This window comes from Ambystoma mexicanum, chromosome 9 (assembly GCF_040938575.1).
Source record: "Ambystoma mexicanum isolate Mex_15411 chromosome 9, UKY_AmexF1_1, whole genome shotgun sequence".
In the NCBI taxonomy this organism is placed as follows: domain Eukaryota; kingdom Metazoa; phylum Chordata; class Amphibia; order Caudata; family Ambystomatidae; genus Ambystoma; species Ambystoma mexicanum.
Genome location: NC_090931.1, coordinates 541073162 through 541099486, shown reverse-complemented (window position 1 = coordinate 541099486; position 26325 = coordinate 541073162). Strand labels below are relative to the sequence as shown.

At 44.9% G+C, this 26325-nt stretch overlaps 1 protein-coding gene across 1 annotated transcript in view; it reads left to right on the top strand.

Annotated features, from left to right (window-relative positions):
* The window catches only part of LOC138488252 (uncharacterized), a 2582589-nt gene that overhangs the window by 1954020 nt on the left and 602244 nt on the right, over window positions 1-26325 (top strand). The window contains exon 26 of the mRNA XM_069615092.1: window positions 14132-14313. Coding sequence (XP_069471193.1) covers window positions 14132-14313 — 182 coding nt within the window. The remainder of the gene's footprint in view (window positions 1-14131; window positions 14314-26325) is intronic.

Below are 26325 nucleotides of genomic sequence, written 5' to 3'. Positions count from 1 at the left end.
TTTATTAGGACGCTATGCACACACGCACAAAAAGGATTTATAAGCATGGCGTCAAAGCTAAAAGATTTGCCAGTGACCAGTTAGTATTTTTGTGTTCCCCTCATACTAACTTCACTTCATAAATTTCACCAAAGAGCCATAAGCGTAAATCACGCGAAAGCCCAAGAAATTCCCAATGAAGCTGGAAGCAGTCATACTCTGCATTTTAAACCACCTGTGTCAATTCCTGCATTCACACGCTGCGAAGTGATACGGCACATATTTGACCCAAAACAAAATTTGGATTTAATTTTTTTAAAGAAGCAAAGTAGCCTTTTTTTAAAGAATATAATTCATTAGCGCATCAAAGAAAGACCCGTGCTGAGGACAATGCGTTTGTTATACGTGGGCACATGTAAGCCAATGACATGCCACTTGGTAGTCAGGTTGACCGTGGGCCAAAAGGGCACAGGTTTCGAGTCTGCTGAAACATAACAGGCATATTTCATCCTGAACACCCACGGCATATATTAAGCCATGCCAAGAGCGCTTGAGGCGGCGTCAAGCAAAGGCGGGCCTTTTTGTTCTGCTTAGCATCTGTTCAAGCTCTCAAGATACTTGCAGATAATGATCCCTGGGGCGGGCCCGCTGCCCTGGAAGCATTCCTTCCAGGGAGATTCCCAGGGCATCACTGCAAATGAATAGATGTGTGCCTGGCACAACCTCGTTTCAGCTTCGTTTCATTTGAACATATTAAACCCTTACATTGAAGCAACTGCGTAGGACGGGGCCTGCAGACGTTTACCACAGCCTTTTCACATACACCAGGCACTCGACATTAAAATGCACGTGCAGTATGTACAATGTCCCTTCTCACGTTCCCAAAACAGACAGGCGTTTCGACGTGAAACTGAACGCTCTCCAGCTTCCAGGCGGTTCGTGTAGATGTCTGGCATTCCCTATAGGGGTGCACTAAATCAGGGAGGGATGATAAAGGAATTACGCTCAACTTGTAGGAATACAAGCCTGTCAAGGCTGTGCACTGGTAGTATCTGGAACTTGAGTGGGTGGGAGGGAGGGGTGAGCGAGGGTGAGACACCGGGCAAAGGGTAAGAGATAGGGCCGGGGCGAGGAAGAAGGTGAAATAAAATCACAGAAAGCACAAGCAGCGATATTGTTGTACACGGCCCCTACAGTCAGCACTGAAAGACGTGTAGGCCTGGCCTGCATGTCTCTCAGTGCTGAGTTGCTGACTGTAGGGGCCGTGTTACGACACACGGGCCTTTGGCCACCCAAAACAGTGGGTATGGGTAGGAAGTGGAGTGGTAACTTACCACAGGCAAGGCAGGGCCCAGGCGGTCTCTGGTCGGTCTCTTCCGAGCAGGGGTCGGGTCCTGTGCGTGGTCTTGTAGATTCGCTCGTCGTCAGGCAAAGAAAGAGTGTGAAGGTGGCGCAGGCGCATGTACACACCCTGCGCCACCTGCATAGATACTGTAATGTCATTGGCTGTTTGCCAGCCAATGCAAGGTTTGTCATTGGCTGGAAAACATTACTGTAGCTAGGGGGGGGGGGGGAATCTTCCGTGCGCTGTTTGCGCACACGTTATACTGGCGGGGCCACCCCTCAAGCGCCCCGCCAGCCTACAAATGGAAGGGTCTTACGTAGAATGCGTGGAGCTACGAGCTCCACGCACTCTACTATTGTAAAAATGTGTGTAAAACGGGACACGTCCCGCTGTGGCAGCCGGCCCGACGCCCATAGGAGTCATGGGCGTCGGGCCGGCTGCCACAGTATTGTTGCCACAGTGCCCCCGCGCTGTTGGTAAATGCAGAAGATTCAGAAGAGGTTCTTCTGAATCTTGCTCTGCCTTTTTCTTCTTTTCTCTTTTCGTCTTTTTTGGGGGGCGGCGCCCTGCCGCCCTATAATAGCAGCCGCCACTGGACATTATTAGTGAGCACTCGCTCACTGCCACGCAAGGACAATGAAAACCACTTACCAGGTGCTGTCTCTCCTTGATCTCGGAACATCACAGCAGCCAAGAACATCATAAATACCTGCAAAGGAAGCGGCGCAGATACAGCTTAGCAAAAAGAAAAGGCAAGAAGGCACCGCGCACCGCGCATTCACTTACCTTGCTGGGATTCTCATCCTATACAGCACGGCAACGCCAAAACTCTCCAACTCATCTGAGGGAAAGAAACTAGAGACATTAATAACAACAAAAAGACTGTACAACAGTAGTACCTACCTCATCAAGCAAATCGGAGTCAAAGCAGGCCTGGACCCAAACATGGGCAAGGCACCAGTGTAGCAACTAAGTCACAGAACGCCCCCACCTCCAACGCGCCCCTGCACAGAGACGCAGGACGGAGAGCACACCATACCTAATATTAAGGTGAGGAGAGAGACTAGACTTAATGGAGGAATATGAGGCTGAGGGAGGTGGGAATCAATCCAAGAGAGACGTTAGCCTTATATCCAGTTCTTCTGTACTGCAGGTGCTCTCCACGTTAAACACATTATCAAGGGAGATTGTTCGAGAGTGCTAATCTTCCAGCCAGGGCTGAGTGGCGTCCCCGTGGATATCAGGTGAGCGTAACAGTGAGACCCTGCTGCGGTGAGATGTGGTGGGGGGGCGTCTTGCGCCTTGGGTAGATTAGTGTCCCCTTTGCGGGGGCGTGGTGCTGGTGTTGGAACGGGAGGTCGGCCATGTAGATGGCCCTGCTGCATCCTCGTCACCCGACACCTCTAGTGTAGCTTGTGTGCCTGTATAAATTCCCTCACGTGTTTTGGCATACTTGACAGTAATCACACAGTGAGGGGTGTGGCATGGGGCTGTTGCACTGATGCACGGGGCTGGCTGCTTGCATTTGGTAGTGGATTGGCTGCAATGGGGACATGTGCTGGAGGGCGGCGGGTTTGGGGTAATGCAATTGGTCGTGGTGGCGTGGCAGGGCTACACTGGTTACCTAGCAGTTCTTTGCTTGCATGCATCAGGTCCCCATTTACAACTTGACTGTTACACATACTGATTGAGGGGGGGTCTGGTACTGGTCACTGCCAGGTCCTGAAGGGGCACTGCTGTGCCCCAGCCATGGCTGTGTGGTGCCCGATGCTTGGATGTGTCCCTTGGCTGCCTACCCCACTGCTCTGTCTCACAGGGGTGGCCTTGTTGCACTGGCACATGGGTGCTGCCGTAGGTGCCCATGGTAGCTCCCACGCACTGCCCCATCATCCACCAGTACTATCAGTTCTGCGTCTGTAAACTTTGGTTTTCTCAGATGATCTTGGGCTGCCTTGCCCCTTGCCCTCTCCTGAGACATGTCTGATGGTCTGGAAGTGTGGATGGCTGCCAGGGGCTCCGATTTTGAATAGATTGTGATTTCCAAAATGTCTGCCGCAGTGTTTCCCTTTCCAGCATTGACGTATTTGCCGCCAGCGCTAATAGCGCACGCTAATTGCACCGGCGCTCAGTGGTAGCACTATTAGTGTTTGATTTTCAGGCAGCAGCCCACTTTCCGGCGTTGTTTCCGTCGGGCGCAATTAGCGTTACCGCCGGGGCGGTTTGCGTGTGCCTACATACATGTTGATACAGTGCTATTTGTGCCACGGCTCCTGGCAGTAACGCTATTTCTGCTGGGCGGAAATAGCGTCCGCATACCACCCAACTCATGATGAGGCCCTCAGACATAAGCGCTATAGAAATAACACATTATATATAAATATGGGTTTTTGTTTGAGCGGAATGTATTCTTTAGTAAGTCAGAATCAGGAGTTGCACGAGGTGGCGTTTTAGGTTACATATTTCTTTATCGGAACACCAAAACCTAAGCTGTTCCTGAGTTTCTCAGTCCTAATCTATAGGAAAAGAAAGACTTGTCCGGATGTTGTACAGAATAAGCAAAGTCCACTATCCAGAAATGTTTTCTTGTCTGATTGCTGTGCCTACCACTATTAACAAAAATAACCTATCTTTAACAAAGGTACAAACAGGGTCTTTGCCCAAGTGAAAATAATGTTGGCTGGTTTCTGACCGACCCCTGATGTCTCCTTCTCTGGAAAAGGGCTTGCTTGACACATTACACAGATCTAATCAGGACAGAAAATGTCTCTTCAAACTTCCCTTCCTCAGGTTATATCTTAGTCTTTGTTTAGTCTCTTTCTCCCAGGTTATTAGGGTTTTGCGTCCGTCTCTGGTCTTCTTCCATCCTTGGTTCGTAATCCTAGACCAGGTATTCTCCATGGGCTCCCAACCAAGGGCTCTTGTGTTACTTTCTCCAATTATTTTCAGGTTTTTACTCATTCTGCCTTGGGGTTTGGTTCTATCACTCCGTATTGTGGTCTGGTTTCCCTCTCCTCACCTTGTTTGGCCTTTCTGCCCTCAGCAAGCATGTACCTTCTGTTTCCTTGCTGTGCCTCTCCTGGTCGGCATTCCAGTAGGTCAATGCAGTTTCTTCCTTCAGGCTTCTTCCTGAAGTTCTGCATCTGATAGAGCTGGTGCTCCCTTCCCGTTGTAGGGTTTCGGCGATGGTCCCTTGTGTTGCTCCGCTCAGGCATTCTTTGCTGTCCTGGGCAAGGCTTCTCTGGTCAGAGTCTTCGCAGTGTGTTACACAGGCTTGGTTGCAGTGCTGTCCACTGCGATGGGCATTGGCTTCCTTCCCTCTTCCATGCCTCTCCTCCTCTGCCGCTCCGTGGGCTATCCTCGTCCTGTGTTCCAATGCTAATTTGGTCTTTATCCTCCACGCTGCTAGGGGGTGGGCCTTTCCCTCACTCTCTCTTCTGAGATGTGTACAGTGCCTGAAAAGGGTCCAAAACCATACCAGGAATTTGCACGTTATTACACAGTTTAACTCCCATATAACCAGCACAACTATTAGGTTCTTGAGACAAGGGAGGATAACTTAAATCCCTGTTTATGGATTAGTTGTCCTGAAAGGCGGGGTCACCCCCTGTGGGATCCCGCTTGTCCTGTCCCCTAGGGGGTGTCTAGCTTAGTAGGCTCACCTGTCTAGACCTAAAAGAGGTGGCTCCCCCTTGGGGAGAGGGGAGGAATTCCTTAGATTTGTCACAATACATAGTATCGTTTTTAATTTATAACAGAGAGCAAACACAAGACCCATGTAACTAAATTTCACCAAAACCACACTAAGATCTAATCTGGAAGTATGATTTAGGAAAAGCTGTATTTCCCCTGGAACTTGTCCTTTTGAAATGGGCTGCCATCAGAATAAATGTTTTCTCATTATGCTGCAGAGAATTAAAAGGAAATATGTAAGTCTCCTCTTGAGGGTAATTGCAGAGATTGTATAAGGGTTTGAAGGATATTTGTTGATCTTGATCTCCCAAGAAGTAGTAACTAGATTGGCAACTTCTCTGATTTTCATTTGAAAAATTAGGTCACTGAAGATACATTTCCTAAAACAGTCTAATACCTCGATGAAATTAAAGGGCCTAAATAGCTGGTGTGTGTTCCATGATTTTTAGACTTTGACTATATTCTCTGTTATAAAAATGTGATTGTCTATTTTACATAGTGTGAAGGCATCATGAAGTAAGACACAGACAACAGGTTCGACTGTCTAACAGCTTAATTTTACTTAAATGTCAGGATGGAGTAAGGCCTAACTTGAACTGTGCTAAGGTGGGATTTCTCTACCTAAAGAAAACTAAGGATATTCTGTGTCAGTATGTTCATATGAAAAGTCTGTGTGTCCAAAACCTATACTTGCCTTCACAACTAATTATATACAATGTGTAGGGCTGTCCGCAGCAAAATAAATAGTTTTCAAAAGTAAAGTTCTGAGCTTCGTCCAGCTCTTGGCTTATACTCAGCTTCACCTTCCCCAAATTCATAAGTTTCCAAAAAGGTCTCGGGGTTCCCTTCCCCAAGAGTTGAACACGGTTCATAAAGTCTCCGAGTTCCCTAGCCCAAGAATTCAGATCTTCCAACTTCCAAAAGTAAAAATCAATTCACCTCTTCTGGCTTTCAAAACAGTATCAGTTCATCTCCTTGGTCAATCAGGCTCTGCAATGACTCATATAGGCTTACTCTGCTTCTGCATTTACCATTCTCTTTAACAATTGTTGCAACGTACAAGCTTCTTTATAATTGCTTTCCTTGGCTCTTTCCAAGTAGGGGTCACTCTGTCTAGGCACAGTTGTCAGACCACACAGTCCACCCATTACAGGTCATGCAACCACTAACCCTAGCCACTTTGTTATGCTTCTGTATTCTTCATGCTTTTGCCAGCACAAGTTTTCTCTTTTAACCTGTAGTTCCTTGGACTTCGGTATCATTGGCCAATACTTGTTTCGCATTCTTCTTGGCACTCTTTTGGCTTTGCCACAACTTGTTTCTCACACATCTCACTCTGTGTTGTTTTACCCCTTTGCACCACCTTGCTTTTACTTCATTCTTAAATGTTCACCATTTGTTTTTTGCTTGTACTGTACTTAAATATGTTCATCATATCTTTTTGCTAGTTCAGCGTTCAATAATGCTTGTTGCAACTTTCAAAAGTATTTCTAATACCTTGCAGCTTGTTCGATATTCAAAATTAAAACCCAAAAGTACTTGCAATATCTTGCTGCTTGTTCAGTATCAGTATCCAGAATCACTTGCTTTGGCCTCCAATACCCCTTATAATAGTTTTCAGTTTGTTCAGCATTCTGACATGCTTGTTTGCAGCCTCCTGAGCACCTCGGTCCGAGTGTTCCCTTCTTTCCACTCACCGGTATGCGGCCGCTTCATCAGGCTTCTCGTTCCTGTTTCTCGGCTTCCACTCTCTCAGCCTTTTCCTCAGGGGAGCCACAGCGAGCAGTGCTAGCCTTCCTTTACCTCATGTAGCTCTGCTTTTCCACTGCAGAAGCTACCGACAGCACCTCTTGCTCTGGCAGCAATCTGCACTGCTCAGGAGGCTTCGGTGTCTCACAGCTCCTGCTGTGGACACCGAGCAGAGAGGACAACGTATTTTCCAACCCTCTCACAGCCCTTTCTGGCCCTGGTGTCTCTTTCATACTTCTGTTCAACCCAGCTTCCCTGAAGCCAGTTCCTCTCCAGCTCTCTCCGCGTCTATGAGCTGCGTCCTTCTCTCCAGGCCATCTCTCCCACTCTGCTGGGCAGTTGCCCTTCGTATACAGCTGGGACTGGTTAAAGGTTAGCAGGAATCAGTCCTTTACTTCACTAGCCTGATCGTGGGGAAGCCTATTAGCTGGACATGCCTGGCCATTCCAATGGAACTCCTCCAAAGCCATATTCCTCGTCTCAGTACCAAAGTGGTATGAATGAATGGAAGTGTGCATAACTCCCAGTTCTTTCCTCCCTGTCAAAGTCTTATGATGAAATGGTTGTGGGCCATTTTGGGAGGAAGAAAGGGACAAAGACTAATAATAGCCTACAAAGGCAGGGGGAATATCCGATTCACTTTGACAAGGGAAAGGGGGAAACCATGTCTCACCCTAAGACGTTACCTTCCCCCAGGTGATCCTCCCTCGCATATCCTCACCCAGGGTCGGGATCCAAAAGCGATGGCCACCTGAGCAGAGGATCCTCGGGGGAAAAGAAGTGAGGACGCCCTGGGGTTCTTCACAATAGGTAGTGTTTACAATATTTATTTATTAAAGGTTTTTGTTGATTTAATGCATAATTGTAAATTAGATTTATCTTAGTTGAAAGTTTTAAGATGACACTGTACATTCTGGCAGTTTGCAATATATTTATTGTGATTTGGAATTTTGAATCTTCTTTTATGGAAATTGTTTTGAAATAAAGATTGAATTCTGACGATGGCAGCAGTGGAGAGGAGGAGCTTGTATCATGTGGAGGGAAAAGTGTTAGTCCACAGGTGGTAAAACCAAGGAGGAAGGAAGAGGGGTGGTACCATCAATCATAAGGGAGGGAGGTAAAATCCAGAGGAGAGGAAGAAGTGGTAACATCTGGATTATACAATGTAAGTCTTGAGGTGTAAACATCAAGAGTGAAGGAGAAGATAACACCAAGGAAGAAGAAGGCAGTGGTAATTGGAGGAGGTTGATGTGCTGGAACAGAGGACGTAATAACACTTAGTGGGACAACAACTAGGAAGAGGAGTATAGCAGTGCTTCTGTTGGACAGAAATGGAATGCTCCAGTGGGCTAGGTCAGCCCAAGACAGGATCGGAAGGTGGTAGGGGAGTGGTCCTGAGAGGATACGTTAGGAAGAAGCAGGAAAGATCCTGGACAGGACAGGTCCCAAGGGATACCTTTTCATCTCACCTGCATGGCTTCTTTTGCTGACAGGACTGCACGCTAGAGTTTGTCTTTCGGTACAGGATCCTTGCAAGCCTGCAACTAGCCATGCACCTAAGAAGAGTTTGGAAACACCTAGAGGCTGCAACACAGAGCGATGTAAAAACGGTTAAGGAAACCCCTTTTCGAACATACGAGAACAGAAGAGGGACATTTAACAAGAAGTTGGGAACATCAGGGAGCCCAGGCGGTTCAATGGGTACATTGTGGGTTCTCCCAGAGGAGGAGAGGCCCAATTAGAACTAAGTTGAATAACCTATCGGATGACTTTGGGTTAGAGCAGATCATATTTTATTTTTATTTAGCCCAACTTGTAAATAACTAAAAGCTTGATATGGTTTTGCTGTGCTTTTTGGTCTGAGTCAGCCCTACAACAGTATCCAACCATCAACAGGAGACAATCTAATGGACTTTTGGGGGGGAAAACCATAGAGATTTGATGACTGGGAGGTACCTATAAATATCCTGAACCTTTGGAGAATACACTTGAAATGGTCAACCTATTGACAAGACTATTCTGACATTTTGTTTGAGTTTGTTTGTTTTTACCTACAATTGCATTTGGACTTCTGTGGGCAACACCCAACTATAAGATAGACTCCTGAAAACATAGCTTGAGACATCCGTGATGTGAGACACCTAAAGGTGTCTCACCCGCTAGTCCCCAGCGATCTGTCATCCAGGTGGCCGGGACACAGCCATCGGTTTTAGATCCAGTTCCTGGGGGTGGACCAGTGAGGCAGGATCACCTGGAGGCGGGGAATGGAAGAGGGACACAGGAGGGTGAGACGCAGTATCGCCTTCCCAATAACACCTTTTACCCATCCTACCAGGTAGGATATCTAGGAACTCAATCCCCCGCCCTTTCCCAACACAAGCACATTCCCACAGACAGCTCACTGTGAAAGAAAACAGACTAACACCTGAGCCGTACACTGGACATGTCCCAACACAAGGGTCAGGCAGAGTCAGGCAATTACTGATAATTACACACACACCTAACTTCCATCACACTTCCCCACACGGATAAAAGGCATAGCACGAAAGCACACTCAGAGCAAGGCAAAACACACGAGGAGCAGCAGTTCCGAGATGGCAGTTTAATACAAGAAGAAAGACGGCAAGACCAGAAAGGGCTGCAAGGAGGGAATTTGCCGTTGGCCTTTTCAGATGAAGAAAACCACTACTTTCACGGGAATAAAAAACATAAGACCAGGAATTAAAGCTGAAGAAAGGTGCATTGTGTGTCGGAGGTACCCAGGGCTATCCTGCATCGATAGCCAAGGCGGGGAGGAGTGAGTGCCGCTGTGGCACTGTCCTTGGCTCCTACAACCAAGCCGCTCCAGTAAAGTCAGCACAGCCGGTGAGTTGGGGAGACTGATGGCAGACCTGTCTGTGTTAGAACCAAGGTTGTAAGTGGTAACATTGTATGAAGAAATCTGCAAGCAACAGAGTGTAATGCGTATGTGATAAGCGACGCATATATAATTGAATATCCAAGGAGTGACTGAATTTTTGAAACCAAAGTAGATGAAATATACAGAGTGGTCCGGAGCCACGTGGGTGCTCTCTCAAAGGTGCCTGTTAGGTATCCAACTGAAAGTGTAAAATTGTGAACTGTGAAATCGAAGTGGTCCTGCAACGGGTCTAGCCAAACCCTGTGCACATTGAAAGTCTTCGCTAGCTAATACGAACTGTAATTAGTCTGAGCATGGCTGGGGGAGACTAATTGTTGGAAAGGGATCTGAGCTCGGCTGAGGGGGATCCGGGGTGAACCATGAGTCACCTTAGAAAATATATTCTATAAGCACTGGAGAAGAGGATGTGAGCCCGAAAGAGGGGGATCCAAACTAAAAATTCTGGTAGAAAAGGGATCTTAGCCCAGCTGAGGGGATCCAGGGTGAAGAGTGAATCGCCCGACTTTAATATTCGTAAAGGAACTTTTTGTTTGTTTGATACATTAGGCCCTCTGAATCAAGAGACTTTTGATAACTTAAGAGACTTGGGTATAGAAGGCCCTGATGCTTGTAATGGAACTGTGTCCTCGTGCCGAAGAAGCCCAATAGTGTACTATGCTCGAGTAAACCACTTTGTCCCATGCTGAAAACATGGGGAAGGGAGGCCAACGGCCTGAATATCCAGACTTATCATTTTGTGAACACTTCTTTCTTTTTCATGAACATTTCCCCACCCTATTTGTAAATTAGCTGTAAGGATTGGCAATAGGTTCTTTAGTATAGGCCCTTTTATTTTGACGAGACTCCACTAGGAGTGCGTTATTATTATTTAATGGTTGTAGCTTGCTTCCATCTTTAGATTTAGGTTTAGATAGGTGTTTATCACACCCTTGATAAAGTTCAATAAACGCGTTTGAACTGTGGTCACTTGCGTTTGTCTTACTTTGATACCATGCCTTCCTTACAGTGGTTTCTAAACTCTTCCATTTGGTATATTCTGATGTATTTTCCATTTCAGAGATCTCCCTCTCAGCATCATTACTAGGCTCTTCTTCAAAAATTGTGCATCTTTTCAGAGCTGGTCCCTGCCACCTGCTTTCTTTTTCATCTAAAGTGATTTCAGATGTATGTTCACTCATAGACTGGAGATGATCCAGCATAAAGTTAGGGATCAATGAATCAGGAAGGGCAACAAGAGTAAGCTGGGACTCTTCTACATTCCACTTCTTGTGCTCATTTTTGCATTATCCCTCAGGAATGAGAACTGTGGAAACCTTGTAGGGACACCCCCTTTCCCTGTTTTCATGGCAACTAGCCATCATCTTGATATCACTTTGTTTCCACAATTAAACTGTATTGCTCAGAGTGACCTTACTGTGTCTTCATGTTTTCTTTTGTGCATCTTGCTTGAACCCCTCTGGATGCTGCCTTCTCCTTGAAGCACAGCATTGTGGGGTGATTAGATTTCAGTGTCACCAACTTCTGCAGTGTTTCACTCCACATGCGCATGAGTGTTTGACTGATGATGCCAATGCAATTGAGAATGTAGACTCAATACGTTGGAATCCATCAAAATACAACGCCACTAATTATGAAATATTTTGAATCAATACAGGAAGACAAAACATGCCAAATCTATCGTAAACTGAGATTTCGGCAAGTAACTGGATGTTTTCGTATGCACGGTAGCAAATAGATCTCAAGTGCCCAACACAATTCAGACATTCCGCCTGACAAAAAGTCTATCTTTCAGTCCTTCCTCTAGTTAATTCAGACTCCCGAATGGAGCGCGAGCACGCGAATCACCACAGCAACCAGCTCTAACAACTAACATCGAGCAGAAGCCGAATGCGAACCTGCATGAAATCGCTATGAACCAGATTAAGATAAAACACAGCTCCTTACATAACTCAGGAAATAGATGGTTTACTTTACCTAACATTTCGCGACAAGAAAAGAGATACATTCAAGTATTCTCTCTTCACAGGAACTACACAAGGCGAGTCGGGGATCGCAGTAGCAATCCATAATCAAAGAACACGCGGCTGTACCTTTTAAAAGGAACCCGTATACATACGAACTAAGAACCTGTGAGGCACAACCGGACAATAGGAAGTAGGTATATTTACAGATCTAAATAAAACAAGAACAACGCTACAGGCGAGTTAAAACAGAGTTATTCATATATCAGGTAGATTTGAAAAACCAGTTCCTTGCAATCAATCGGAACATCCGTTTCCAGAGGCAACAGCTGAGACAAAAAAATTTGACTCAAGTTCATAATCTTACCTTTCTGTGACAAGGGTTATTTTCATTGCTTTAAAAGAACGATTGTGCACTGAATAAATGGAGGCCTCAGAACTGGGACCCAGCGCCATCAATTTTAGCGACTGGTGCCAGTTCTAGCCCATCTTTCATGACTCCACTCATGGAGGATTATTTTTATGTTTATCCATTCACAGTTCCAACTCTCGAAGTAAAGGAAGATCGAAATATCAGCAGACGCATACCGTTTTACTTTTATTAGCCAGGCCACATCGCCAGCACGCCAAGGTCAATTCGGTTTCTTACTAAAATAGATAAAAAATGATAACATGCAAGTACAAACCAAATAGTGAAACTGATGATGCTTTATATTTAATTTGTAGGAGTTCCTTGAACTCTTGAATTGTACACACCTGATGAAGGGCATTGAAGCCCGAAACGTGTCGTGTAGAGACAGGATATACTGTTAAGGACATCTAAATGTATATCAGAAAGTATCTCACTAATGGACTCAGAGAAAAAAAGCTTTGTTTTTTGATACATTTTCTGTGAATCATTAATTTATGCATTGGATCTATGAGAACGTATTTGTTAATCTGTATGAAATTGGTAACACTGAAACAAATGTTGCACCAAGAAATGGTATTTGATTTATCTTACACTGTCATTGTTTGATGCTAAGTGTTTTGAAGTGACTGTCATTGAATTTGAACTGTTTCATGTAACTTTTATTTAACTTTGAGTTTATTAAAATCTGTATTTTTGTATTAGAATTCATTTAGCATGGTTTTCACTACAAAAGTGTGCACAGAGCTCAAGTTCCACTGATGTTGTGGAACCCGCCTTTTCTTCTGTTTACCGATCTTGTAGCTCAGGATCAGCATCTATGGAACCTAAACTATTTGGAATCATTTCTTACATTTAATGACATTGACCTTGAAATTATTGACATCTGTGTGCCTCTCTACACCATTAATCCTTTTGCAGTGTTTGACTGATATGTCAAGGACTGCGGCTGGGCAATTTAACAGCCTTGCACCTCTGTGCTGCCACACCAGGCTCCCATAGAAGTGCTGAAGGGTTGTTACAAGGAACTTTTCAAAGAGAGAAACAAAACAGTTTGTCAGATCATTTAGAAATAGTATCTAGGCCTGCTGATTCATGCTTTGTTTGAAAGGCTTGCTAGGTGATATCTCAAGATTATTTGGATGGAAGCCAGAGGATAAAATGTGTTACCATTTAATCTCAATCCCAGTTCCTACCTCCATCAGATCCACCCCTCTCAGCCTCATCCTTGAGACTTGACCCTCCCTCATCTCCACCCTGCGTGATTATTGCTTCACCCAAAGTCTTCCCCCAGTGCTACACCACTCTCTCTTCTCCCCAAGTCACCCCCTTCACCATCTGCCCACAGTCCCATCCCACCCTGTCCCGCCTCCTCACTTCTTTTTAGAGTGAGGGCATTAGAATATTTAGACAAGTGACAAAATCCAAAGGTTGGAGCTTAACATTGCACTGCATGAACTAAACTCTGATACAACCAGCTGCCGGTGGAGGGATTAGGGGTGAGTATGTTCATTTTCCCATGACAGATACTGTTGTAGACTGATAGGTACATTGATAGGCAGCCTATATATTTGTAATGTGAGTCCTTTTGTCCATGATAAAGATTACATCAGGAGTGAAGAATTCTGGTTTTATTGCTTAAACTCAGCTCTCACTGCACTGCACTTTGCACTTTATCGTATTTCGATCCATGTTTTTCGTCTGCTGAATTGAATATGTTAAGGTTTTTAGATGCTGTATTCATTTTTAGGTATTTAAAATGTGAATTTTGATTTTATGATCAGATGAAATTAATGACATTTTATTTGAAATATTGTTTTGTATTTAATGGATCTGCAAAACGTTCAATAGAACAAGACACAGTAAGAAATCAAAAAAACAAAAAACAACAGTTACAAGTACACATTACCAGTACAAGGAGAGGCAAAAAGGCTAGAATTAGAATGCTGGAATGTTGAGTCAGCCCCTTGTCTTAAATAGAGCTGTTGAAGTATACATGTGTGAAGCATTGGTAGAATGTATGAACTTTGCATCTGTAATTTGCAATACACCATCATATTTTGTGTCCAATTTCCTAGGTTTTGCACCCTTATCTCGATGAACAGAGTGTGCTGCTAGTACAATTGTTTGGCATGGATGCTGTCTACATGCCAGATTCGAGTGGTCAGAGACCTGGAGCCGTGGTACCACGAGCTGGGCAGAATCTGCAACTGTATTCACAGTCACAGCTAGGATGGACTGCTGTGCCACTTTTTGATGGGTAAAGTACAACATTTCCCCATATTTCTATAGCCCTTGTTCCCTTTGAGGAATCGTTTGCCATTCCCTTCCTTTCAAACCTCCAGTAATGTATTCAAGTTTTGTGTACCATGCTGCGATATAGTTAATACAGCACATATTAGGGGTCATGTTAATCAGCAAACGTGAGTAGATGTTAGTGTGGGTGATTCAGTGCTTGATTATCTGTGACTTGGTGTTTCACTTATCTGTGTAATGGGTTGGTCCTGAGTGTTTGATCTTATTGTCTAAAGGCTGTGACGAATCCCAAGATGTGGTCATTGCTTCTATGGTGGAAGCCTCTTCCCATGAGTCGAGGGAGGTGAGAATGCTACCCGATAGTCCCCCTGGGGGTGGTACTCAGGGTGTGGGTCTCATGGGGAGGGAAAACCCCTATGGGAAGAGGAATGACACCTTGGGAGTACGCAGTATAATTACCCTGCACCCCAACCTCCCTCACCCTGTTACCTTGCACAACACATAACCCCACATACTTCCATGTATATCTGCATAACAGACAGTACAATAACTAACTCCCAACTCACTCGATTGGGGAAACCCAAAATTGAGCAACAGAAGAACAACTATCCAGAGGACAACAATTACAAACAAACGTATCAAAAACATGTTTTAATTAATACAAAATATTGATTGACTCAAGAATAAATGCAAGACAAATAAATGAATGCAGGAAAATGAAAAGAATAATGTTTTCTCTTAGAACCATAATGATTTTCTCTTAGAACCATAATGAACAACATTCTTCAATACAGGCAAACATCCCCAGGTCTACATTCACCATGCACAATCATACAAGTACATAACTATAACATTGTGAATCAAACCGAGACAACCATATAAAAAACAAAGGCACAGTTGACAAATTTAGTGACATATATATCCTGGAATGGACACTAGTTAATTTCCATAATCCCATTTCCATGAATTTGGGCAGGACGAGCGTATTTGGATCAATTTTACCACATCTTCATCAGGGAAAACACAATTATCCTAAAAGAATTACACATAAAATCAAATACTTCAAAAACCCACACAATATACATACTATACATCCATTCAATATACATGGACTCCACTTAGCACCCTATTATATATCCATGTGCTCCGGAGCAGAAAGTGAACCCTGATGATTTAAAAAATACCCAAATGCTACTTTCGCAACTAGCACAGTGTCCCGGATCACACCACTCCTCGATCCAGACTAATTACCGCCCCTCCTGATAGGCATAAGACAATCTGGCTTACGTCCTAAACACAGCACAGAAACTGTGTTATTAGATCTAAAAATACAGATGGATATTATCAGGGACTCCGACAACCTAGCCATCCTCCTCCTGCTTGATTTTTCCACGCCCTTTGACCTGGTTGATCATAATATCCTCTGCCAGCATCTCATTCAGCACTTCCGATTCTCCCATGAAGCCACAGACTGGATTAAATCCTTTCTCAGTGAAAGGACCACATGAGTGGCCATAGTGGAATTGGCGTCCGACGCCATCCCAGCAACATTAGGTGTACCTCAAGGGTCCTGCCTGTCGCCCACCCTGTATAACACTTCTACAAAACACCTCTTTGATACACTGGATGAGAATGGCATCATCTATACCAACTTAACGGACAACACTCAAATTCTCGTCCCGCTCACAGGTGACCATTCTGCTGATACTACCAAAATCAATGCACTCTATAACACCATCCAAAACAGGGTGGCCACCCACAACCTCTGCCTAAATGACAAGAAAACTGAGCTCCTCATAATTGGCTCACTGCACCGCATCAAACACCTTGATTCCACATTTTCCTCCTCCTGCATTGACGGTACACCCATCCCGGTTTCTAAGCAAATAAAGACATTTGGTGTCCACCTTGAACCTGACCTCTCTATGAACAGACAAATTAACGCTCTCTCTTCATCCACGCCTATACAGCCAGACACATAGCTCTGAGTAGGCAATTCCTCTCACCTAGTAATTACATCACTCTTGCTTGCTAGAGCCCTGATACTGTAGATTACTGCAATGTGCTACTCATGGGTACCTCAAGAGCGATCTATCAAAACGCCAATTGCTCAAAAATAAAGCGTTACGCTCCGCCCTCAGCCTCAAAAGTTCTGATCATACCTCGGCCACTAGACGCAAAACACACTGGCTACCTATCAAAGCTTATGTGGACAAAGACGCCCCACCCCCCCTGTATCTAAACAATTAATTGTATTATTCAATCGGTCCCCACACGCTCGGTTAGATCCAATTCCAGTATCTCGCTGCTCACCCCCCGCTTCAAGAGAAAAAGAGCAGGTGGGGCTAGCTTCTGCATTACAGCTCCTACACTTTGGAACGCTCTGCCAGCACACATTCACAATGAACATTCATTCCCTGCCTTCAAAAAATGTGTCAACACTTGGCTGTTCGATAAGTATGAGTAATGATGTGCCAAATGTATTGTTCTGAACTGTCACTTCTTTACCGTTCTAATGTAACATGCTCCTCACACTTGATGTACTAACCCTGTGATACTTCAAGGTTTGGGCATTGCCGTAAATGCACAAATAAATAAATAAATAGATCCCAAGCCAACTCCCAGAGACCAACACACACAGCACCAGGAAAAACATGTACCACATATCAATGATCAGCATGCAAGGACCCCTACAAAGGGGTTGGTACAATTACAAATCCTTTGAGAGAAAAAAGCTGCTCATAAAACCTGTAGAAATAATAAATTACCTAACAGGATAGAAACCTATTCTTCATTCGTGGACAAAAGGTGGAGCAAGAAATCAGTTACCACATAAAAAATTGAAGAAAGTTGGCCTAAGTTTTTTTTTCATTATGAAGTCCCATTCAATTTGTTTAAATGCACTCATCAGAGAATGAGCAAGCCTGCATCAAAACAAACATGTAACATTGTGTCCAAGGCAAGACACGTGCCCCAAATATATATAGGCAGCAAGATAGTCCACAGTGCCCTCTTATCGTGGCCATCAACACTCAGTTTCTGTGAAGGCGAAGTGAAATAAAATAGATGAGCAGATTGGTCTCAATTCAAAAATATTTTAGTCTTTTTTATTTTCATTTTGATATGGGCGAAAGACAGCCTTTCCAAAATGAGCATTAAACAATCCACAATAAAATCTACTTACATTTTTACATTTCAATCATCAACAGATACCAACATCAATGACTTTGGGACTATATTTCCCTAACAGAGTAGATATAGACAAAAGCCTATGATCCAGATCACAGATTTTTATAATACACACGATAAGTTTATCTTTGTATATTTCATGTCATGTCCTTAAAATATTCTATTTAAAAAATGTATACTAACAATGTAAGAAAGTAAAAAAGAGCAGAAAAAAAACTAAAAAGACATTTTTCATTCATGTTGTGCCCATTTGATACAAGAATTAAAAATGTATACTAGCAATGTTAGAAAGTAAAAAGGAGCAGAAAAACATACTAAAGAATTTTTTCATTCATTTTGTGCCCATTTGATACAAGAATAATAAAACATCTTAAAATTGATCAAATCCTTATAAGGAATAGACAAATGCTTACTTCATCATTTGTACTAGACCCATCTTTACTATTCCTTTTTTTGATGTAAATTTAACGACAGCAAGTATTGTACTACCGCTATATTCATAGATGTTTTATGCGAGTTGAAGATTGTTTTCCATATTGTCTCAGATGTCCTATATTCCGCATAAGAAAAGAATCGTAGGAAATACTCAGTTCTTAAATTTACTAGTGCCGGGCATTCTGATATTACATGTTTGAGCGTTTCTACCACAGTTAGATTTCCACAAAAGCGACAATTATTTCCTTCTGTTACACTCTTATTCAATTTACAGATAACTTTTCTAGTATACGGTAGATGAAGTCTAAATCTCTAAATCTCATGTATGGTGATCTCATTACTGGGTCTGGTAATATAGTGATATATGGTTCAGAAGTACTCATTGTCCTATGCATCAGGTCATGATTTATGAACAATGTTAGGTTGGAGCATTGCTCTCTAGTTCTAATCCAATTGCCTCTACGTAGTTTCATCTTAATGGCATTTGCATTTGCAATCAAATCATCTTCTGACACTCCCTCTGAATTTAAACACTGCTGCACTTTAACTCTCCAATTTTGTGCTTGTGTATAGGCTGTTTTACAGACATAGGTAGATATTATATTCAGTAGTAAAAATCTCTTTGAAGGGATTATATACTTCCTGTAGAGTGAACAAACTCTCCATCTGTACATCGCATAGAGGGATACCAGTCCCAGTTTGTGACAAATTGTACAAATTGATGTTGACTTAGGTACAGCTAGGACTGATTTCCAGAATTTACCTTCTATGCATGCCCATAGATTTTCATACATCCAAGCTCTATTCTCAGCCCCATACAATAGAATTGGTGCTACCTTTTGGTTAAAAAAGGTGATCAGAAGTTTTAAGGAAAACTTCCCAAATTTGTGTTGTAATATGCGGGCATTTGGATTCACTTACTTTCAATTCATTTGCAACAACATATTTATTGAGTTGACACAGTAAAGCCTGCAATCCCGTAGGTGTCTTCGCCAGTAGAGCTAAGTCATCTGCGTAGAACACCCAGGGGACCGGCATACCATTCATTTTAGGAGGGTCAGAATTAAAGCCTACAAGTTCATACTGGATGTCTCCTATGAAAAAATGAAAGAAAGTTGAGGCTAGAACACACCCTTGTTTCAGACCCCTTAATGTGATAATGGATTGTGATAGATTACCGTCCTGAGAGAGTCTGATTTGAATGCTCATGTTTGTGTGCAGTTGCTTTGACCAAAAGATGATATTGTTGGGGAATGCATCTCTTTCCATTTTTTGGAATAGTTTTTCTCTGGATACAGAGTCGAACGATGCTTCAAAGTCAATAAAAGCTATGTACATCGATTGTTTCCTCTGCCTTTTCTGTGCTTTTATAAGCGCTAGAGCGTGTAGATTAATCCCTGTACCAAGACCCCGTCTAAAACCCGTCTGATTTGGGTCCTGTAGGTCTGTTAATTCAGTCCACTTTGTAAATTCTTTTAGTATAACCCTAGCAAAGATTTTTCCAGGAATATCGAACAGCGTGATAGGCCGATAATTTTTCAGGTCGCATCGATTTCCCTTTTTGTAAATGGGGATTACAATCAATGTTTTCCACGATGTTGGAATTGTCTGTGCATTGATTGTTTGTAAAAAGACACTTGTAAGAATTTCTGCCCATGCATGTGGGTGTGGTTTGATGGTTTGGTTGGAGAGGCCGTCAGGACCGGCCGCTCTTGAGGAGCTTAGTCTCATTATATAGTATAGCACATCATCAATATCAAAATGCAGGGGGTATTTTACATCATGTATTCGACCTTTGTTCGTAATAGATAGGGGATGCTCTGCATATAAGGTCTTGTAATATGCGCTCCATACTTCTTCTGGTATTGCATTGATCTGCATGCTCATCTGAGATGTACTACTAGCTTCATTGAGGAGTGTCCACATTAATGCAGAATTTTTTATCTTAAGGACATTTAGCATGCGATCTCCATCTCGATGGTATAATGTTACCCTTCTTAATTTTATCAGAATTTATTTTTCTTTCTGAATTGTCTTTATTTATAACAAAGGGTTTACGTTGTGTTGGGACTTTGTATTTTGGTTTTCTTTAGAATTATCATTTCGAAGGGATTGTGTCCTCCGACGTATTCCTCATCTTAGATATATCCTTCCAGCTCTGCTGGCCTCGGAAAATTTTTTCTCTAGAGGGCGCTGCGCGTCGACGTCCCTCGAGTCGATGTCCCTCGACAGCCGCCGTATCGACGCTCGACGTCATCCTGCCTATAAAGGCCGCGCGCAGCGTCCGTTGCTCAGTTCCGTTTTTCCGCGCTTACTCGGTGCCTCGGAATACCGTTGCTCAGTTCTTAGTCAGATTAATCCTATTTACCTCGAGTTATTCGATCCGTACTCGATGGCTTCCTCGTCGGAACCGACAACTCCTTGATCCGGCTTCAAAAAATGTCGAGATTGTGGGAAAAAGATGTCGTTGACCGATCCTCACAGAAATTGTCTGTGGTGCTTGGGAGCGGAACACCATTGTTCGGAATGCGAGGACTGTATGTCCATGACAGCTAAGGCCCTGAAGGAGCGTAGGGGGAAGCTGGAGAAAGGTAAGACTTTTAAAGCTTCTTCTTCGTCGACGAAGTCGAGACATTCGTCTCCTCGTCACCATTCGCGCTCCAGGTCTCGGAGTGGGTCTCATCACTCCTCGAGATCGAAGCACTCGAAGAGGAGACGTCGAAGATCCCCTTCTCCGTCTTCCTCTTCCTCTGTTTCGCCAAAAAGAATCCCTTGCCCCACGAAACATAGTTCCCGGGCTGAATGGGAGGAATTCCGAAAAAATATGATGAGCGTCTTCGAGAAAGCGGCCTCGACCCCCTCGAAGACTGCCGAGAGCGATGCTCTGGTCGAAAGACCCGAAGGTCAAAAACGCCGCGAGTCGCAGTACCCGGCGAAAGAAACCTCTCGAGCGCGTCTCGAACCCTCGAGCAGGACTATGACCTCCAAACCTTCCTCGAAGGTTCCGTCGACGAAGGTTCCGTCGAGGTCGATGTCTTCGACGCTGTTGTCGAAGGGCCCTTCGACACACGGGTCTGTCGACTCGACGCCGGCCTCGACACCGGCGTCGATGCCAAGAAAGGTCACGGTGACCACACATCCAGTGACTATCCCCAGGCCCTCGACGTCGATGGCGTCGATATTGTCGAGTAGAATTCCAATTCTGTCGAGGTCCTCGAGGCCTCCACCTCTGTTTTCGACGCCACGCTAGAAGCCTTCGGCGTCGGCGTCGACGACATCGACGTTTTCGAGGCCAATAATGACAAGTTCGGCACCCTCTGCCTTGGAAATGGGATTTACTCCCTTTATGAGTTCAGAACAATTGAGAACTATATCCTCAATTTTAGAAGAGGGTGATTTGTCTGAACAAGACACATTTGAGTTACAGGGACCTGTAACCCCAGTTAGAGAGGAATTTTCCTCTGAAGAGCGCAGATTAAAGGATCTTCATGATTCTTTACATGAGGCAAGTGGGTTAGACACTTCCCCTGAGGTGGATTTTGCTAAGCCAGACCCGGGGGAGCATGCTGAAACCCCCTACAGAGCCTTAATGGCCAGGATTACAGAGTTCATGGGGTGGTCTGCACCTTCACAATCTTTCCAGCAAGATGACCTCACGGATATTCTCGACAAAGGCCCACAAGAGGATCCTGTGGTGCCCTTTCATAAAGCTCTTCAGAGAAAGATCATGACAAACTGGGAAACCCCAGATGTAATACCAGCAGTAAATAAAAAACTGTCTGCAAAGTACAGGGTATCTTCCACAGACCCAGAGTTTTTGTCTAAACATCCATCCCCAGAAAGTCTGGTGGTACAAGCAGCATCCTCTACCGATGTCAAGACGGCTTATCCTACAGTCCCACAGGACAGGGACGATAAAAAATATGATGCTATGGCAAAGAAAGTCTTTTCAGCATGTAGCATGGCGTTAAAGTCTGTTAATGCTACTTGCACCCTTGCTAGGTTCAGCCATACACTTTGGGAGTGTGCTTCTACAGCGGCTGACTGCATCCCGGAGGGAGAAGAAAGGGATGCGTTCCTGAATATTATACAGGACGGTAAAGACGCTATGTGCGAATCCCTCCAGACGGGCATTGATTCGGCTGACAGTAGCAGCAGAGCAATGGCGGCAAGTACATTAACCAGGAGATTCGCTTGGTTGAGAAAGTCGGGTTTTGCCCCAGATGTGCAAGCCAGGCTCTTGAACATGCCATTCGATGGCTCTTCTTTGTTTGGGAAAAAGGCGGATGACAGTTTAGAGACACTGCAAACTTCAAAAGCTGCAGCAAAATCCCTAGGAGCTGCAATCCGTCAGACTCCTTTTCGTCCCACAGGAACCTCTGCGAGGGGCAAGTCCTTTCGCTTTTACTCCGCATTCGGAAGAGGTAGAGGACGACCGGCTCAAAGGGGTCAAAGAAGAACTACCCGAGGTGGACGGGGTAGATATTCTAAAGCCGCAGCAACAGCAGGTGCCTCTTTACCATCGGCATCTGCATCAGCCGCCCCAAAACCACTCTGAGGACTCCCCTCACAGGACACCTGTAGGAGGCAGGTTGACTCAACATCTGACAGTATGGCAGGCTATCACTTCAGATGCTTGGGCATTGGAAACAGTCGCCCAAGGTTACTGCCTGCCTTTCCTACGTATACCTCAGAGTCATCCACCGGGGATCAGCTCTCAGAAAGCTCCAGATCCGCTCCTCTTGCAGGAAATTTTGGACCTGCTAGAGAAAGGTGCCATAGAACCGGTACCTGTAGCGGAGAGGGACAAGGGCTGGTACTCCCCCTACTTTCTCATTCTGAAGAAAGACGGAGGACTGAGACCCATCTTGGACTTGCGAGAATTGAACAAATTCCTCAGAAAAGACAAATTCAAGATGGTCACTCTTTCTCAGATCCTCCAGACCCTTCAGTTTCAGGACTGGTTGGTATCTCTGGACCTTCAGGACGCTTATTTCCATGTGCCTATCCATCTCAAACACAGGAAATACCTGAGGTTCGCAATTGGCAACTCTCACTATCAATTTCGAGTACTGCCATTTGGGCTGACCTCCGCCCCGAGGGTCTTCACCAAGTTAATGTCGGTAGTGGCTGCAAGTCTAAGGAGGGAAGGGATTCACGTCTACCCCTACCTGGACGATTGGCTGATCAGGGCTGTTTCTCCGGAGCAAGCTCAGATCCAGCTAAATCACGTGTGCCATTTCCTTCACAGACTGGGCTTCTCCCTCAATTTAAAGAAGTCACAAATGATACCATCGCAGAGACTCCAGTTCATAGGAGCGATCCTGGATACTTCCCTGGGAAAAGCCTCGCCACCAGAGGTGAGGGCTCAAGATATTCTACAGATGGTTACCAAGTTCCAGCATGCCCAACGTCTCCCAGCCTTCGACTTTTTGAGGTTGCTAGGCCTCATGGCATCCTGCGTTTTCCTTGTGCCAGAGGCTCGCCTGAGAATGAGATCCCTCCAGTGGGCACTAAGGACTCAGTGGTCACAATTCTCAGGGAGAATGACAGATCTTCTTCAGGTTCCCGGCAGGGTGGCTCGAGACCTTCAGTGGTGGGCCTTTCAGGAGAACATTCTGAAAGGAGAACAGTTTTGGCAACCCTGGCCGGAGATAACAGTAGTCACGGATGCCTCACTCACGGGGTGGGGAGCCCACGCGAACGACTTGACCATCAGCGGTCGTTGGTCTCCATCGGAGTCCAGACTACACATCAACCTGTTAGAGCTGAGAGCCATTAGACTTGCGTTGAAGGCTTTCCTGCCAGCTGTACAAGGGAAGAACGTCCTGATAATGACGGACAACACGGTGGCCATGCATTACCTCAACAAAAGAGGAGGCCTTGGATCACTACCCCTGTGTAGAGAGGCGATGCAGCTCTGGTTTTGGGCAATCCAAGAAGGAATCTCTCTATCGGCAGTTCACCTAGCCGGAGAGAAGAACTTGACAGCGGACACTCTGAGCAGGCAGAACACAGTCTCCCACGAGTGGGAGCTAGCTCAGGAAGTCCTTCAAGAGATCTTCGCCCTTTGGGGAACCCCTCAGGTAGATCTGTTCGCCACCAGCCTAAACAGGAAATGCGACCTGTTCTGCTCAAGGGAATTTCCTCCGAGAGGAGCTCTGGGAGACGCGTTCATAGTGGACTGGGAGTTTCCGCTTCTGTACGCGTTCCCACCGGTCCCTGTCATTCCTCAAATGATCAGGAGGTTGAGAAGATTCCGGCGAACCATGATCCTAATTGCCCCGGATTGGGCCAGGAGAACGTGGTACCCGGACCTTCTAGACTTGTCCATCTGCCCTCCAATTCGACTTCCTCTCAGAGAGAACCTACTCTCACAGAAGGGAGGTCAGGTTCTCCATCCAGACATCAAAACCCTCAACCTTCACGCTTGGCTTCTGAACGGCTGAGGTACAAGGATTGGGACCTCCCTGATGATGATATGGAGGTGTTGCTTTCGGCAAGGAGGCCAGCAACTAAGTCTTTATACCGCTGCCGTTGGAACAGATTTATTTTGCAGCTGGTGTAGAGAACAGAATATCGACCCATTTTCATGTGGTACACCAATGGTCTTGTCCTTCCTACTATATTTGGCAAATTCAGGCCTTCAAGTTGGCACCATTAAGGGCTATCTCGCAGCGCTATCTATCTTTAAGCGTACTGCGGAAGAACCATCCTATTTCAAATTACCCTTGGTAATACAGTTTCTAAAGGGGTTAACCAATGTTTATCCCCCAAGACCATTCCAAGTTCCCCTATGGGATTTAAACTTAGTACTAACTTTCCTGATGGGTACACCTTTCGAACCTCTCCATTCTTGTTCGTTAAGATTCCTTACCCTTAAAACTGTTTTATTAATAGCACTTACATCTGCTAGAAGGGTGAGCGAATTACAAGCTCTTTCTTGTAAACCCCCTCATACAATCTTTCACAAAGACAAAGTTGTCCTGCAAGTGAAGCCTAATTTCCTCCCAAAGGTGGTTTCTGAATTCCATATCACTCAGAAGATTACCCTACCATCTTTCTATCCTCCTCCTCACCCGGGGAAAGAGGAAGAGAGGTTACACAGACTAGACCCTAGGAGGGTTTTAAGTTTTTACATTAGTAGACTAGCCAGGATAAGACAGGCAGACCAGCTGTTTGTAGGTTACGCAGGTCACAAGCTGGGGTTACCAATAACTAAGCAGACCATTTCCAGATGGATCATTCTAGCCATTCTGGAGTGTTATAAACTGGCAGGGAAAGAGCCCCCTCAAAACCTTAGGGCTCATTCGACCAGAGGTATTGCAGCTTCATCGGCCCTCAAAAGAGGCGTGCCGGTTAAAGACATATGTGCGGCCGCTACATGGTCGTCTGTCCATACCTTTACACGTTTTTACAATCTGGATTCCTCCTCCAGTCAAGAGACTAGGTTTGGATGGGCTGTACTGCATTCTATTCATCAATAGAAGACAGCGTGAAGTCAGTACTCCCTCCTCCGAATATAGAATACTGCTATGGGAGCCTATCTAAGATGAGGAATACGTCGGAGGACACAATCCCTTCGAAGAACAAGTTACTTCTTACCTTGTAACGTTCTTTCAACGGGATGTTCCTCCGACGTATTCCTCATCGACCCTCCCATCCATCCCCGCAGTTCTACTTACCTTGTTGTTGCAGCTTACGCTCCTTCAGGGTGATTAGTCTAGTCCAGACAGTAATACTGTGGGCTACAAAACGGAACTGAGCAACGGACGCTGCGCGCGGCCTTTATAGGCAGGATGACGTCGAGCGTCGATACGGCGGCTGTCGAGGGACATCGACTCGAGGGACGTCGACGCACAGCGCCCTCTAGAGAAAAATTTTTCCGAGACCAGCAGAGCTGGAAGGATATATCTAAGATGAGGAATACGTCGGAGGAACATCCCGTCGAAAGAACTTTACAAGGTAAGAAGTAACTTGTTCTTCTAAGACGATCAAAATGATGACAATGGCCCCAGCACCTGCTACTAGAAAACAAGTGGCTATCTCATAAATACGATACAAACATTTGGCCAACTCAGACCCCTACACACTTTGTAAGGCCAAGTTGTGTTGTAGCAGCTGTTCTTCGATGAGAAGAACAAGTCGAACTGTTGCTAGAATAATTGAGGTGGTATTACCCTGCATGCAACAAAGCCAAACTAAGTGACGTTCAAAGGTAGAGTGTGAATACAAAAAGGCACCCAAACAACGACGCCTATGATTGTCGAAGAAGTCACAATACATAAAAAGATGTTCCAGGGTTTCACTCTCGGAAGGCTTAAGACAGAATCTGCACACTTCCCACTGTACCTGGGCCTTACAAGCGGACCAATTCCTGATCCGATAGGCC